General features: G+C 36.1%; 1 protein-coding gene across 1 annotated transcript in view; it reads left to right on the top strand.

The window, feature by feature from the left end:
• Positions 1–4,965, top strand: part of PRTG (protogenin) — a gene marked incomplete at both ends in the record, with an annotated part of 115,539 nt that extends 110,574 nt beyond the window's left edge. Inside the window, 4 exons of the mRNA XM_080808438.1 lie at positions 413–533; positions 1,799–1,964; positions 3,969–4,073; positions 4,558–4,965. Of these exons, the coding sequence (XP_080664564.1) occupies positions 413–533; positions 1,799–1,964; positions 3,969–4,073; positions 4,558–4,965 (800 nt within the window). The remainder of the gene's footprint in view (positions 1–412; positions 534–1,798; positions 1,965–3,968; positions 4,074–4,557) is intronic.
• Positions 4,966–18,254: the final 13,289 nt, after the last annotated feature.

Here is an 18,254-nt window from a genome sequence, read left to right as displayed (position 1 = left end):
AAGTTAGAGGAGCACTGCTATGTAAATGCAGATACAGACACAGGAAACTCATCTTTAATATGCAGATCTGCTTTTAAGGTAGCATGACGTGAAAGCTGCCGTTTGGTTCAAGGAACATGTGTACTTTGTGCCTTTTAGCATTTAAAGTTATTAACTGATGTTCATGTTTGATACAATAATACGGTATTTAAAACTCATATTTGGAATCTTCAATATGGGAATATAACTGATATTTGAGATCACTGATAAAAAGAGTAATATGTGTCTTTTCTGCTTAGACACAGATACAGTAAAAAATTCTCCCAGGAGAGGTAGAAAAATTATAGAAAAGCAAACAGCTATCTTAGACTTAAAATAAATGGGATCATTTATTTTTGTGATTGATACTGAGTTAATGTGTTGCTGTTTCTAGTTTATTCAGGCTACTACCATCTGGACCAAAAATCAATGACTGGCATTGCTGTAGGCGTTGGCATAGCCTTGACCTGTATCCTCATCTGTGTTCTCATCCTGATATACCGAAGTAAAGCCAGGTGTGTTTCCATTGCTAGCCATGCTGAGGTGGTTAAAAAAACATTTAAATTACAGTAACTATGAGAAGCAAATTGAAATCAAGTGCCTTCTAGAATAACTGGGATTTTCCATTTTAAAATAATGTTACTTGAGTTCTTAATTGCTATAGAGATGTGCTCACTTTTCCTTTTGAAAAAATTACTGTGCCAATAAAATGTTCTTAAATGAGGCCCTAGTTTCTTCATTTCCTTTTTATTTTGAGAAGTACAAAGTATATCCTTTGGTTTCTTTTTTAAAATGGCACACTTAGTCTGATGCTTATGCTGATTGAGGAGATTTCTTACTGTCTGGAGTATTTTCATATCTAAGCAGCCTTCCGTTGAGAGCTCCTCCCTTATTTCCATAGGACACATGTTTGGGATTCTCCAGACATGGGGTTAAAATAAATGTGATAACTAGGGATTTGTCCTCTGGAAACTCTGTTAAGCAGTCTCATTTGTAGTTTGACTTCAGCTAAATTCTCAGCATTCAGTAAGTTTGTCTAATTCTGACCTTTTATATTTTGGCTCTTGCTTTCATTTATTTTAAGGTTGTTTACTGTATTTAATACAAGGTCAGAAACACACTATTTTCAAATAATCCTTATCACCAGACTCCCTGCATTAGCATTGACTATCGAGATTTATTCTTTCTGTATGGTACTTGTGTATAAAAACATACTCAGGAAACGTACTATGTTAAAGAATTCTAACATCTTTTTGTATATTTAACTGGCTTAGTTTGCTGTACTTGAAGAATATTTTTATAAAATCTTTCTGTACAAATAAAATATTTATGTACATTGTTCTAGTGTTATTTAAATCTTGCAGAAGTGCTACTGTAAATTTGCCATCATTAACTGGCAAGTGAGTTGTTATGTTAGCGTGACATTCAGGCAGACTTGAGAGAGAACACGTAAATCTTAAAATTATAATTTCTGTGTAAATGTGAAATAAATAACAGTAATAATTAATGGTACTTTGTAAATATTAAGGTTTTTAGTAAGTATAAAAAATAATTTTCTGTAAGCAAATATTGGGGCTAAAAGAAAGACGTTTCCTCAAATCATAAAAGTTTGCGGGAGTGAGTCTGAGGTAAAAATCTAATACTCAGTTTCTAAAGGTATTTGAGAAATAAGCATTGAAGAACTTCACTGTTTGCAAAGTCGTGATTAGAGGCCAAATTTGGTACATTTGTCCAGATCTCCTGTAAAATTGGAAGATTTCCTTTGCTTGCAATATTTCAGGAAATCATCTGCTTCCAAGATGGCACAGAATGGAACTCAGCAGTTATCTCGCACCAGTACCTCTCTAGCCAGTGGAAATGAAGCTGGAAAGAACCTGGGGGGAGTTGTAGAAAATGAAGAATCCTTAATGCCAATGATAATGCCAAACAGCTTCATTGATGCAAAGGTACTCTGAGCTGAGATACTGATCTGCTGTGTAATCCTTCCCTCCATTCATCTTCCCTTGATATGTGAGATTTGCTTACTAAAAAATCATATGTTGAACATATTACATCCATATTCTACTTGAGGAAATACAAAACAGTTTCACCCAGATCCTTCCTTACATAAAATATATGGGGAGATAAAGATAGGGATGGATAAAAGATAAAGAAATAAAAGATTAAAGAGATAGAGGAGAAAAAATGAAAAAATAGCATAAATGCAATTAGATGGGATTATGTAGAGCTCACATGTTTTAGATAAGGACAGAGGGTCATTAGTCTATATTTACTACAATTTGGATTGCCCTGTATTTACTCAGTGGGCAGTTTTTTTATTAATCCATTTTCATACTTCATTTGATTTTTTTAACTGCCTTGGACATTAGAACATTCCAGGTATAAACTATATTTTTTAAAATATGGACTATCTAAATAGACGTTTCAAAGATCCTTCCTTTTATGGCCTGAGGAAGTTGGATACAAGGAAGAAGTGTCATTGGATGATGTTACTTCATGTCCTACTATATGTAATAATAGTACAGAGATAAGCATTAGGAGCACCAAATGAAAATTTTTTTTGGTCACATTGCAACATTAGATAGTGTGCATTATTACAATAGCTCTTGCAACCAATGTGGTATAAATGAGGTATCCACAAACTATAGCCCAGCCCAGGCCAGCCCATAACCTGTTTTTATATGAGCTAAGAATGTTTCTCACCTTTTTAAAGGGTACTTTGAAGGACAAAAATAAAAGAGAAAATGAGATGTAGGCCATATGAGGCCTGCAAAATCTAAAATATTTACTATCTAGCCCTTTACAGAGGAAGCTTGACAAATCCTGGTCTAAATCCTTCCTCCCCAACCCTTCCCTAAAATTTAGAATAACAGAAATATAACAAAATTTCAGGCAGTTTTGGTACTAAATTTTTTTAAGGAATTTATTTGTCCAAGAGAGCTAGCTCAAGCAGGGGGAGCAGTAGGCAGAGGGAGAAGCAGGCTTCCCGCTGAGCAAGGAGTCTGATGCGGGGCTTGATCCCAAGACCCTGGGATTATGACCTGAGTTGAAGACAGATGCTTAACCGACTGAGCCACCCAGGTGCCCCTGCTATTAAATTTAATATAGTTATATTTAACAAATGCAAGCTACTCAAATCTAGTACAGTGCAATATACTATATATGAGTAAATAATAATGACTTGATTTTTGTTACTCCTGTTGTCTTTATTGTTTGCAACTTAATTTAGCTTTTATTTTCTGATACAAATTTAAGTCATTCAGCTTATTTCTAGTTAATCTAGAACCCTGGAACCTAAAACTTCCAAATAAGCATAAAAAGTACTAAAGCACATCGGGGTTCTCTTTTTAATACCTTGGAACTACCTTGGGCATGAGAAAGGATTCGGAGAAGTGGCATGGGGAGGAGAACATGGGGAAAAAAGAGAATCTTAAGTGAAAAGAGGCCTTTTTGGAGTGGGGACCTGTATGAAGCAGATAAGTCAGGTCTCTCTGTTTCCTTGGCTTAGCCTAAGAGCTGATCCTCCATTTATTGCCATTTTGTTGAGCATATGCAGGCCCACGTTTTTTTTCTTCCCACTGCTTCCCAAAACTTCGCGTTTTTCAGATATGTGGAAAGGTTGAAAGAGTGATATAATGAATGCACATATAACTGTCAATGCCTTGTCATATATATTCCTATGTATTTTTGTTTGCTGTGACATTTGGAAATAGTTTTTGGAATTATTACACTTTATCCCAAATACTTCAGCATATATATCTCTGAAGATTAAATCTATTATATCTTTTTGATCACTGACAAATACCCTGAATTTGTGGGGGTACTGCTTGTGTAAAAGAAGAAATAGTGATTCCCTGATGGTTTTTTATTTTAACATTTAAAAATTTTGTATACTACATATAATAAACTGAAATCTGTAGTATTTCTATTTTCTCCTTTTATTTCTCCAGGGAGGAACTGACCTGATAATTAATAGCTATGGTCCTATAATTAAAAACAACTCTAAGAAAAAATGGCTATTTTTCCAAGATTCTAAGAAGATAAAAGTTGACCAGGTAACCCAACTTAATGAGAAAAATTTTTGGCAACTCATGGTATCATGAAATGATAATTAAAAAGAGAGGAAAGTGTAAATGAAGGCCTTAATTTTCATGTTCTGTCTGGATATGATTTTATTAATTTGGGACATAACTCTGTGGAAAGCCATGATGTGTGATCACTGAAGTAGTAGTTGGAAAGTAATCAGAGCTGTGGTTTTCAGCAGGGAACGGGTGGCAGTGGAGGAATGGATGTGACAGGAGTAAGCATCAAAAAATCACTGAAGAAGCCTTTGGACACTTCACTTGCCCCAGTAATTCTGATGTGTTGCCACTCGTGTAGGGAACTCCTGACCTAGATCATCTCTTCCTGATGGTGGCCTTTCGCCCATGTCCTTGAACAGATGACTGTCTCACAATCTATAGGCTATGCAAAACCATATCTATTATTTTTCCAGAGCACTCTGCCATCACTAACGGTGTTTTATGTGTTTTTGCCTAGCCTCAAAGAAGATTTACTCAAGCAGTGTGCTTTTACCAGCCAGGCACCACTGTGTTGATCAGTGATGAAGACTCCCCCAGCTCCCCAGGTCAGACCGCCAGCTTCCCAAGACCCTTTGGTGGTGTTGCCGCTGATACCGAGCACTCCGCAAACAGCGAAGGCAGCCATGAGACTGGGGATTCTGGAAGGTTCTCCCATGAGTCCAATGATGAGATCCACCTGTCCTCAGTCATCAGCACCACGCCCCTGACCTCCAGTTCCTTCACCGGCAGTGATTCAGGTGGGGATCGCCCTGTGAGGAAGTGTGAAGACCCAGCCGTGCCGCCGGATGCCGACCAGACGACTTCTTCGGGTCTGCAGCCGCCATCTGCCATGCTGCGCTTTGACAAAAACGATTTTCCAATCTAGACAGCCGTGTTCAGGTATTCTCACCTCTAAGTCTGTTCGAAGGACAAGGAACAGGGAGCCAAAGCCTTTTGTGAAAATCTTGATGTCTTATTGGGTATTTCAGCTTTTTTTTTTTTGAATGTGTTTTCGTTTTTTAATTTTTAAACACGTATTTTGAATGTTTCGTTGTCAGCAATGTGAAAAGACAGTCTAGATACTTGACTGGATTATAAAATATGTCACTGGAGCAAGGGGAAGACTTTTGAAAACCCCTTTGCTGACTATCTACCTCAGTTTGCCAGGTGGCAAACTCCGAAGACAACTTTGTTACCTCGTGTGTTGTGATGGTTGATCTCCGCTCCATAACCGATGATACTTCCTAGTAGCATTTTGTTTTCATTGCTGTATGTGTAGTGTGTGTGATCAAAGGAGTCATATAGGTATATGAGTAAGAATGTTTATCTGAAGCTCTGATTTTTTTTTAAAGAAAACTATGACATCTGCATGGTTTGGAGAATGTCATACCTCTGCTATGAGGACGGTCGAACCACTGAGAAGAGAAAAAGTGGGACTGCTGATTTTAACGAATGACCAAAACAAAGAGTGTCTCTTTTGAGAACAGAACTATTCAGTAGCATATAGGGAATACTGTGGCTTCAAGGGCCTTTCTGTTTTGGGCATTAGAGTCTTGAGTGCTTTACCTGCTGTACCCCAAACCTCAGCTGCCTAGAGCCGTGCCTTTTCTACCTTCCCCTTTGCCTGACGGTCGGCCAAAGCCTGCACTGTCTAGTTTGCAAAGCATCCTCACCATTTCCAGAGTTAGTTGCAAAACTCCATTTTTAAAGAGAATTGGTTAGAGTTTTTGTTTTTTAATCCCACCTTGACTTTAAAAAAAAAAAAGGTAAAGAAATTTCATAAAATATTAAGAATAAAGATAAATGCAAGTAGACCATAAAATAAACTAGAGGTTATCATGGTAACAGTGCCTTCCATTATATATTATGAAATTCTTTGCCTTATACCTTTTTAATATTTATGAAATTGTTCAGGACAGGAGTACAGAAAGTTGCCTTAAGAGTTTCTTGGATTTTATCAATAACTATTTTGGTGGTATAGTATCTTATCAAAGCATTTTAGTTTGTTTTCACGCAGGTTTGGTTTAGGGATAAGTGTTCAGAGCTCTACCACCTCGCTTGTATTTTCTTGAATTCTTAAGAGAATTTGGTACTCTATTTATAATCTTCTCTCCGTGTCAATGCTGTGAATGAGGAATGCTAACTCCAGGAGTGAGTTAATCCTCTTGCTGGTTTGAAATCAGCAAACTGTTTACTCAGCCAAATAGAATAGACTTTCTTTCAGTCATGAGACAGTTACCTACTAGGTAACCAGCAGTGAAAAAGGAAAAAGAATTAAACACATGGTGTAGAGAGGGGCCCCATGTTTTTTGGTATTTCTTCACATTATTTGGAAATGACTTCTCAGCCTTATTTTAAAAGGAATCTTCATGGGTTTCCCCTTGAAACCTTTGGTTTATGGGGTGTGGTGGGGTGGGGTGATGGTGAGGAAGTGATGTAAATGGCATTCTAAAATGAAAAGAATGTTCCTGAGTAGTTGTCCCACCTCTGTCTTTGCCTATCCCAGTGTCTGATGATGCCTCTCTTATTGTTTCTTAATCTGTAGTTTTGTGCCAAACTGGATGTGTTCAGAGGCAGACCAACATTAAGTGCCAGCAACCACTTGTGAACTAAATTCAAAGTCCTCCTTTAGTTATCTAAGTATGGGCTTCATGGCAAAACCAAAAAAGCAGAGCTTTAGGTGAACAATCTGAGGCAAGGAAAAATGCTGCTCCTGCCTTTATAGCTCCTGTTTTATACTACCTCCTTTTAAAGTTATTCTAGTGTTATTTTTTTTCCTGTACTCAGGGAACATTTTGTTACTTTTAAGCTGCCTCATGCGAGCATGGGCAAACTGACAGGGTATGGTGTCTTTTGGTTTGTAAGTAGTTTTGTGGGGCCAACTTTTATCAGCATACAAAATTAAGGAATACAAGGAGTTTGTTTTATTTTTTAAACTTTCATTAAAAGGCAGATAAAATCTAAAGTTGAAACATCATCCATCATGATTATGGAAGATGTGTCCAGGACTGCATGAATTTGAATCATTTTAAAAGCCTAAAAAGATGATCTGAAAGTCCTTGAGGAAAGTATTTTCTTTTTCTTTCTTTCTTTTTTTTTTTTTTGATGAATAGGCCCATAGTTATTATAGATCTTTAGGCTATAACTGTTTGCTAATTATTTACCAGTACATTTTTACTTTTTCACCTTTTCATTTTGTTCTTATACAGATTTTTTTCATAATAATCTTGTTACCAAAGAAATTTCAGCAGAAAGTAAAAATTTGACTCTAATTTCCCCCCAAAATTGAATTAACCAGAAACATCTATAGGTCTGAAGCTTATATATAAGTAGTTACTAACCCAAAATAATAGGGTTTATATTGATTGTTGTAGTTAAATAGACTAGTAATTTCAACTACCTTATTGTTACCAGAGCATTTAAAATGATTTCTTTACCAGCAGATAGTTCCAAAGAATTTCAAGTGTAATTTTTTTTTCTTCAGCAAGTAAATCCTCATATACAGTATTAGAATAAAGTATTTTTTAATTGTTGAAACTACTTGTTGGAGAGAAAAAAATATCTTTTCACCAAAGATAAGTATTTTGGTCTCATTGAATAAGACGTTTAGTATACACCAAAGACTTCTTTTTACTTGGCCAAAGCTAGCTTCTTTGAAGTCTTAAGTATGAAACTGTAACTAAAATGTGAAGTTTCTCATTCATCTCTCATAGTGGTGTTACTTCATGGCATTTCATTCCAACGGGGTTAATATGGAAATGGTAACTATTTTCTTTCCCAAAGACTTATTTGCTGTAAGTACTGATACACGCATGCCATTTTTATGCCAAATATTACGAGATACTGCTCATCAGTATTTTCATACCAAAGACCATTAAAATATATAGATTAGCCTGTAAGTAAGTAAAGATGAGCAGATTTGAAATAAATTTATTTAGAGGCTGATAGGACTCTAGCTTTAGTAGCAAAAGATATCAAAGGGCTAAGTTTACATAATTAAAAGCAATACAATTTATGTTGGTATTTATCAGTGTTTTTATTCAAGTACTTTTTATCAGCAAATTATAAAAAAACCAAAGATATTTAAGGTTACCTCTGCATATAGACAAATTTAGTTGTACATTAAACTGTTGTTTCTTGTTTTTATGTCAACCAAATTGTCTCTCCAGAACCTAGTCTGTATCCAAATAGCATACATAGGGACTTTCCATCAAGTCTGCTGATTCAGCCACAGGATGTTTTTGCCAAATGATGTGATTACTTTCCTAAGCACCTTGAGTGTGAGATGTCAACAGAAATCTCAGCAAGTTTTTCCATTCCAGAGCATATGGTAACCCCTGAATTAGCCTGTGCAGTCTTCCTTCTGCTTAAAGCATTACCTGGTTAACTCAGAAGGTTGAGGCCGTCCCAAAATAATAGGGATGTTCTCATCTCTTGGGAGCAGTGACATACAGTGGGCAAACAAATCATATCACTGTTTAAGTGGACTGTCCGTCAATGGATATGCCCTTTAAAGTTGTCCATAAGTTGAAATATTTTAATAGCATCAAGGACCCTAGTGTTTCAAACTTGAGGGGGAAACTTGGGTGAAACCATAATCTTTTTTTATGAAATCAGGGGTTTTATATTTTGATTAGCCTAAAAGTAAAGACACAGCTTTATCCACTAAGTAAGTAGCTTTTAAAAGATTGGCTTTGGCACACCAGGGAAATTCGATCCTTGGTCCTTGGTGAAATGCCTTTTATTTGGCTTTGTTTCAAACAAGAGCACTGCCAACATTGATAACAGTGACAGTGATTTGCATTAGTTTGTCTTGACTTTGATAAGGACTTCTTCTGGAAACTTGCTGGTGTTGACTACTCAGGATCGATGGTCGAGTCCATATGGAGACACCTTTGAAGAGTGTCGGAAAAGATAGAATTGAAAGTATCTTTTTTTTTAAAAAATGTAACAAATATCCAGATGTGGCTCCATTTCAGTGGTAGCTGTAGTGATTCACATGTATGTTTCTATTTCATTGAATGTAAATTTTTAATACTGAATGTAAAAAAAAAGTTTCAACTGTATGGAAAGAGTCATGATCATTCTAAGACTAAACCTTTATTTTGTGAACTGTGTTCCTGACAATTTGCCACATGGCTCCCTGGTAAAATTGCTTTGATTTAATAGAATAATTTTTGTGGGCTGTGAGCAAAGTGTAGAGGGTTCTGGAGATTTCCATATACAACCAGTTGTCAACTTGTTGAACTGTTATTGATGTTTAGAAGAACATATACATAGAATTCTGTGTTAAGTTGATTTATGCTCAGGACACCAGATCACAGGCTAATGCAATGTGTATGTTTTCAGGCTTTAATCTTGTCAGGCTGTTTCCCATTTTAAGGCTTTGAAGTTGTTTAGGATTATGGCAGTCTTGCATTTTTATCAGACAGATGCTGTATTTTCTTAATGCTGCTGTAACAATTTACCACAAACTTGATGCCCTTAAAACAACACAGATTTATTACCTTCCACTCTATAGGTCACAAGTCTGACACAGATCTCACTGGGATAAAAATCGTCTGTTTCCTTGTTTTTTCCCCCTGGCTTTTAGAGGCTGTGGACTCCACCTTCAAAGCCAGCAGTGTAGCATCATTCCGACCCTGCTTGCATTCTTATATCTCTTTTTCTGACCCTAACCAGAAAAGGTTCTCCAATTTTAAGGGCTCTTGCGATTACATTGGGTCTACTTGGATAATCCAGGATAATCTCTCCATTTTAGAATCCTTAACTTAATCACATCTGCAAAGTCCTTTTGCCCCGTGTGGTAACATATTTAGAGTCCAAGGATTTGGGCATGCACTTCTGTGGTTGGCCACTATTTTGCCTCCCATAGACACATTATTACTGTAGAACTGTAGAATTCTGATTTCTACAAAATATCTGCTGCATTACAGAGATTGGCAGTCTGAAGTCATGTACCCTTTAGAGATCTTCAAAATTTCAAAGCTGTGAATACCTTGGTTTATAGCTTATCAAGTGTACACATTAAACTTCCTCTCTAGATTGCTTGCAAAAATAATTCAGCTTTAAACTTTTTGAATATGTGCTTCGTAAATTAATGTCTCAGTTCTATGCATTTCACAGAAAGTTTCCTGAAATTTATGGAAACTCATCAGAAATTTTTGATAACTGTTCTTACTATAGTTGAAATTTCTGCTTTTCTTTTAAGTAATTATGTTGCTGGCAGAGGATTGAGGCAAAAAAGACCTCAGACATGGGACTCAGTAGATGAAAAAGATCATGCTCATTCTTCATCTTCTAAAAGCATATTTGCAACATGCCCCCTTTCTACTTTTAAGTCAGGTTTATGTCTTAAGCTTCACCACCTGTTTTATTTTCAGTTTGGTAATGCTTCGATTTCCCATCAACCTCAGCAGGAGCCTCCACTCACCTTACCAGCATGTGTGCATCTGAGGCAGTGGTGTCTTTCTTGTCATGCTCTGTCTTTGATTTCAGTCGTGCCTTTCCCTGGAGAGCTTTACATTCCACAGCTCTAGTTGGTTCCAATTCCTGGGTTGTTCAAGTCAAGCCTTCTTTCTGTTTTGAAGGATAGTTTCTAATTTAACCCTAATTTTCAGTATGTCTTAACTAAGGAGATATAGCTATCTCCATTACAGGGTAGAGACGTGATGATATTCTGAGTAGGGATAACGTGCTGGTCATTTTTCAGCTGCTTTTGACCCCAGTCTCTAGGAAGAGATAATGTGATTTACTAAGCATATGTGGCATGCCAAACACGTGCTTCATTCCTGCAAACTACTACATTCTGCGAAGCAAATATTCCCCCCATTTTAGAGATCAGGAAACTAAGGTTTAAAATGTCTAAGTTGCCAAAGATCACAGCTGGTTAAGTTGCTTACCCAAGTTACAAACTCAAGTTGGTCTAATTCCAAAGCTGATAGGATTTCTACTAGGATGTATTTTCTCAGCTAAGAAATTATATTTAATTACTCAGGCTCCTGGTGCCTTTTGCTGTGCCAACACAATCTGTCCACATAGTAATAGCCAATCAACAGAAATCTTAGTTGTGTCCTTTATTCATAGGAGGAATTTAGGAGGCTGAGCCATAACTTACCTCTTGTCATCTCCTAACCTCTCTCTTTTCTCTGTTAAAACCTTCAATTTCTCTTAGCCAATATTGCCTGAAAACTGATGTTTGTGCCTAAGGTTGCGTTAGAAATAAGGTAGTTATGGTTTCTGGAGTCCTTATCTTTTTAAGCATTTGCCTAATAGATTAGGTGTTCAGAATTCGATTTCATCTTGTGTGATTTTTCTATCGTCCCCCTATCCAAGTAGGAATTTATTCACTGGAAAAAACCAGGCATGTAACCATTCTTCCTTGCTAGATCTGGCGTCCATAGTTTTTATATGAGTTACAGTGTAACTAATTCTTCACACTAACTTAGGAGGGAGCAAAGCTGAGGGAGAGTCCTATAATAGAACAAGTGTAAGTTTAGTTATTGGAGCACCTAAATTCTAATCATTTACCATTTTGAGAACTGTTTGGTAGGAAGGTTCTTAACCTATTTTCTGTTCCTTCTCTAATCATCAAATGAGGGGATGTGCAGAATGAAGCAATAGTACTGTGAAAACTTAAAAGGAAATTCAAGTGTAAAAAATTATAATCTGAAAGTCATTTCTATAAGGTTGTGAATAGTCTTACGGATTTTTTTTCTTTACAGGTCAGCCTTTTCAATTACATTTTGCCTGTGCTAAAATGAAACATGTTTGCATTTCCTGTATATGCACCAAAAACCAACAGAAGACAGTGGTTGTTAAAAGAAAAAGACTAGTATTTAAACACCCACCTGTAATATGGGAAAGTCTACAAAAGGAAATGGGAATTTACGTCAATTTAAATCTTTCATTTTTTTAAAGAGGATACTCTTCTACATTTTATTATGGTGCTCTTTATATGACTGTATACAATTACCAAACTTTATCAAAACTTACCCTTTAAACTGATATATTTTGTAATTTAAACTATATATAAGAAAGCCAAAAAAAGTATTGTGTTATTCTACATGATTTTTCATAGTAAAAAAAGTTCACCATAGAGATTATCAAGATTTATTTAAATGCTCCCCAAACCCTCACAGCTACTAAACTTAAAGATCTTTTAAAACTTGCCAGAAATGAAATTTCTTATGAAAAGCATTCTATATATAGCTAACTAGGGCAACTTGGATAGACCTTCTAATTATGCAACATCTTGATTTTTTAAATATCAGGTTAATATAACTCTTAAAAATCTGTATTTACATTTTATATTTATATTTGTGTCTAATGTCTGTTTTTCCTTTTAGTTTATAAAATCCATGAGAACAAGACTCACGAATTTATAATTTTAACTTTAGATGCCTAACATCCTTCCTGGAATCTTGGTTTTTCAAACAGTAGTCAAAACTCAAACCTAAAGCAAGGACCTCCAGGCTTCTCCTTCCTTGTAGTTTGCATTTATTGTGGAGACTTTTTTGGTGGAAAGTTAGACAATAGAATAGGGAACTTACTTCAAGGCTGCTACACTGAAGGTAGAATACTATGAGATAAGATGTCAATAAGGATACTGCAGCTTCCAATGTTAACTATAGAGCAGTCACCATAGAAAGAAATCTGGTGTTGATGGGGGGAATGTCATCTAAGAACCTTAGTTCCTGTCCATTGTGCTGGCCCATGGGGTCTCTCCAGAAAGGCTGGTTCAGGCTTCCCCACAGCACAGTGACTGGGTTCCATCTCCAGGCATCCTTGACAAAGTCACGAAGTTTACTTGTGGAGTGGGTGTCAAAAAAGTTGTCACTGTGTTATTGTGAGTTGTCCTTCAGCACCAAAGAGCAGGTAAGGCACAGTTTGATGGCAACTATCCATGGGATCCTCTTTCCCAGGGTCCTCACCCTCAGTGACTCCCCGGGGTGGCTCTGCCCTCCAGGTGGCATTTTGAGGGGATGCAGTGCCCAGATTGGGGGTGGGAGGATGGGGATTGTAAGCGTAGGGCCCTCCCTTCACCTGCTTGGGACCCACGGATAGGTGACTCACCCTGGTGCGGTGCCCAGAGGGCTCTGAGAGGGAGCAGCTGTGGGCTGGGGGCAGGGAGCGTGTGGAGGCCTCATGTACTGGCCTTGGCGAGAACCCCGTCCCGCCTGGCTGCCTTATAGCCATTTCTCCACTCCCCTAGATGTCCCCCCCCCCTTTTATATATATATATATGGCTTCTGAAGATTTAAAGAGAGTCAAATATCCTGGGAGGGGTAGATGGTTGAAGAGAAAAGTGCGTCTTTAGGCTTCTTTTCTACTTAATCCACACATCCACTTTTTCAAGGTTATGGAACGTCTTAACATTTCTCTAAACTATTTGGAATGAATTTTATATAGGGCAACACCTACTGGCATCTAATTCTAGTTTACCGGACTCTACCTTTAAAGCTTCTTGTGAAGTGTTAATGATGATCATGAATCTGAACATCTCTGCTGATTTACTCAAGTTTATATCTTGTAAGTAAGTAGTTCATAGTATGTAGACACAGTTTTTTCAAACCATCTTTAAGAATTTATGTTACAGAAGTATATTTTTCTACAGAACTATCTTTAAAAACAACAAAAATATTTTAAATTTTTACCTAAAACCTTCTTCTTCCTGTTACCATATTCTCTATATTAATTCTGTTTGCAAATGAAATGATTATTAATGATTTAGTGACTCGAGCCTGTTATAAGAATTTGCAAAGCCTGGTATACACACACATTGCCTTAGCCTATCAGTAGAATAGAGGACATATTACCTAAGTTTGTCTGTTTGTTGCTGTTGTTGGACAAAATTTTATGTCTGTGTATGTGCAGTTTTTTTTTCTATTTTCTTCAAAGATGTGAATTAAATGAAAGTGTGGGAGCCAGCTATATATTTCATATTATGGGTGTTCTGGATCCTTTCACTCTGTATACCATTTTCTTGTAAGGGCAACATTTGCAGACTAGCTAATGGACTCTAGAGCTGAGGTATTTTAATTTTATACTTGACTCAGGGGATCAGCTCTGTGAACTCCATTGCATGAAGAAAGCAAATGTTTGCCTTGATTTTGAATGTACCTTTTTAATGTCTTCTTAAAACATATTTTGTTTAATAATGTGGGTTTGTTTTCTTTTTCTAGCATCATAGTAAATATTGCCTAGTATTTCCCCCCCTCCCCGGGGTAGTTTACATACTATCCTACAGGTCATGCCAAAAATGAGTAAAAGTTTAAATGCCAAAATGTTTATGAAACTGCTGTCTAAATACTGATTGATTGCACAGTTTAAATAAAAGTTTTCCTTAGTTAAAAAAGAAAAAAAAAACTTTTTTTTCCCTTTTGTTTTCTTTCACTTTATAGAATGATGACTTTCATATCCTAAATGGGATGATTATAGAGTCCACTCCAAGCAACAGGAATAGAGCCTATTTTAGGGATCTAGGAATTGTTTTCATCTGTCATTTTACTGCATAGCAGCAGGGAAATAATAATTTCCCCTTTCCAGTAGATGACTGATCACCTCAGAAACTAAAGAGTAGGTAGCCTAAAAGCTAAGGGCTCAACCAGTTAGATGAAGTTCTAATTCAGGTTAAAATTTTTGTTTTTTAAAAGTAAAATATTGGGACGCCTGGGTGGCTCAGTTGGTTCGGCAGCTGCCTTCGGCTCAGGTCATGATCCCAGCGTCCTGGGATCGAGTCCCACATCGGGCTCCTTGCTTGGCGGGGAGCCTGCTACTCCCTCTGCCTCTGCTTGCCACTCCGTCTGCCTGTGCTTGCTCGCTCTCTCTCTCTCTCTGACAAATTCAAAAAAAAAAATTAAAAACAATCTAAAAAAAAAAGTAAAATATCTGTACAGCAAAAGACATTATAAACAAAAGGCAAGTGAGACATGGAAGAAAATATCATTAATATACAAAAAGTCCCTATAAATCAATAAGGAAAAATCCAAAGGAAAAGAAAATTTATCAGTGGATTAGAAATCCACAGAGAAAGAACTAAATTCTAATAAACATATGGAAAAAAGATGTTCTAACTTGCTAGCAACCAGGAAAATGCAAATGAAAATGACACAATACCATGTTTGCCCATCAGACTGAGAAAAACTAAAATGATTGATAACAACCATTGCTGGCAAGGATGTGGGGAAATGAGTCCTCATAAACCATTGGAAGGGTGGGGAATTGGCTAAACTTTTAGGAGAGTAGTTTGGCAGTATTACATAATACTTTAAAACCACATACCCTACAACCTAGTAATCCCATTTCTAGGAACTACTACAGGAATGATAGCACAGGCACTCATAAATATTCAATATTCAAGGATTCTTATAACAACATTGCTGATAAGAGTAAAAAAGGGAATTGGCCTAAATGTTTATCAATAATGGAATGTTCAAGTAAAGTAGAGCATATCCATAGTATGAAATACTCTGCAGGTGTTCAACAGGAGGCACATCTATATCTAACAAGATAAAAGATATCAAGGCATACAATGCTATTTCAGAAGGAGCCCATTTTTATAATTGTTTGTTGGTATATGCCCCCCAAAACTGGAGGAAAATACGCAGATGTTACAGTGATCACCTACTAGTAGGAGCATGAGGTAGATTTCATGATCTCTATTACTTACAAATGTGTAGCTGGATTTTCTTTCGTAATTAGAAGAAAAATCAGTGAAGATAGGGTGCTCGGTAGTGGCTCAGTTGGTTAAGTGTCTTCCTTCTGCACAGGTCATGATCTCGGGGTCCTGGGATTGAACCCCACATTGGGCTCCTTACTCCATGGGGAGTCTGCTTCTCCTCCTCCCTCTGCTTGTCCCCCATGCTTGTTCTCTCTCTCTCTCTCATGCTCTCTCTAATAAATAAAATCTTAAAAAAAAAATCAATGAAGAGTTAATGTTTTTTTAAAAATTGTTTTTGTTTTTTAATATTCTTATTTTAAAAGGTTAACAAATACTGAAAATGCTCCCACTAGAAAATCTAGAAATGATAGACAAAATATGACCTAAACAAGCTTTTTTAAGATAGTTGAATTCTTATGTTTTAAAAAAATTTCCTGATTTGGGAAATGAAAGGGAAACTGAAAAATAGAACAGTAATTTCTTGAAATGATATTGTGTTGACTGTGGAGAACATAAAGAATTAAAGCATAAGAGAACAAGAAACTATTAATAAATATATTAGAAAAATGAACAGAATTTCTAGAAATAAAAAGGTAGAGTCATTGAATTTTTGAAAATTGTTAAATAGCCTACAAAATACACTGAAAGAATATTCTAAAATTGAAAGATAGATGTAAGGAAATTATGCAGGATGCAGCACAGAGAAATAGATAGAAAATACAAAACAAGGTAAACAGAGAAGACCTGACATACTTCTGACAGCCACTCTAAAATGAAAGACTAAAGAGAATGAAGGATAAGCAATATTCAAAGAAAAAATGACTAATTTATGAAATTATCAGACTCAGGAAGTACAACTCTTGCTCTAGAAATATAAAAATAAGTCCACACCAAGATGTTTGAATAAAACCGCAGAACATTGAACACAAATTGAAGAACTTAAAGGCAGGAGGCGGGTCAAAAAGAGATGATGGAGAGTCCAGTGGGAGGATTTCTCAGTGACAATAAAAGAAGCAAGAAGATTTTATAGTATCTTCAAAACATCACAAAGAAAAATAACTACAACATGGAATTCTATACTCAGATAAATTATCATTTGAATGTTAAAGTTAAGTAGACATAATTCTAGATTAAGATTGAGAGAATTTACCACTCATACATGCTTGCTGAGTGAACAATAAAGGATATATTTTAAAAAATACAATCTGCAAGGAAGATATGAGAAGAAAGAGGCAATGATGAACTGGAAATATAAATAAAAAAGGCAATGAGATACCACCCCATATCCTGTAGGATAGCTATAATCAAAAAGATAATAACAAGTGTTGGCCAGGATATAGAGAAATTAGAATCCATATATATTGCTGGTGTGTATGTAAAATGATGCAGTCATCATGGAAAATAGTTTAACAGTTAAATGCAGAGTTGTCTTTTGACCCAGCAATCTCATACCTAGTTATATAGCCGGAGAAATGGAAACATAGGTTCACACAAAAGTTTGTACAGACATTCATAGCTGCATTATTTGTAACAGCCAAAAAGTTGTTTCCACTTGTCTACCAACTGATGAATGGATAAATGGATCATGGTATATCAATTCAATGGAATGTTACTCAGCAATAAAAAGGAATGAAGTACTGATAAATGCTACAACGAGGATGAATTTTGAAAACATGCTAAGTGAAAGAAGCCAGTAAAAACACTCCACATATTGTATGATTCCATTTGTTTGGAATGTTCAGAAGAGGCAAATCTATAGAGGCAAAAATAGATTAGTGGTTACATAGGACTAGAAGGTGGCAGGAAATGGGACATGACTGATGGTGGGTATAGGGTTTCTTGTTGGGGTGACAAAAATGCTCTAAAATTGATTGTGATGGTGTTTGTACCATTCTATGAATATACTAAAGACCATTGAATTGTACCCTTCAAATGGGTATATTGTATGGTATATGAATTAATCTCAATAAAGCTGTTTTTATCAAAAAGCTGTTTTTACCAAAAAAAATATTTGAGCAAAGACATAGAGAAATGGGAGTAAATCTAAATCAGCATTGACTACATAAGACAAAAATATAAAGACCCTGTAGAATACAAGAAAGAGACCAATACCCCAACTTAAACACGGGCAAAATAGTTGAATTGACATTTCTCCAAAGGAGTAGACAAATGGCCAATGAGTACATGAAAAGATGCTCAACATCCTTAGTCACTGGGGGAAATTCAAATAAAAAACCACAATAAGAAACCTCTACATACATGCTAAGATGGCTATAATAAAAAATTTAATTTTTTTAAAGGAAAATAAATGTGGAGAAATTTGGAACCCTCATACATTGCTAATCGGAACATAAAATGGTGCAGCCACTTTGGAAAATGGCTCAGCTTCCTCAAAAAAGCAAACATAGAAATTACCATATTGGCTAGCAGTTTCACCACTAGGTCTATACCCAAAAGAATGAAAACAGGGACTGAGACAGACACTTGTACACCAATTTTTATCAAAATCGTTG

This window comes from Martes martes (genome assembly GCF_963455335.1).
Source record: "Martes martes genome assembly, chromosome: 7".
Taxonomy (NCBI): domain Eukaryota; kingdom Metazoa; phylum Chordata; class Mammalia; order Carnivora; family Mustelidae; genus Martes; species Martes martes.
Note: the sequence above shows the minus strand (reverse complement) of the source record. Positions and strands in the feature narration are given on the sequence as shown.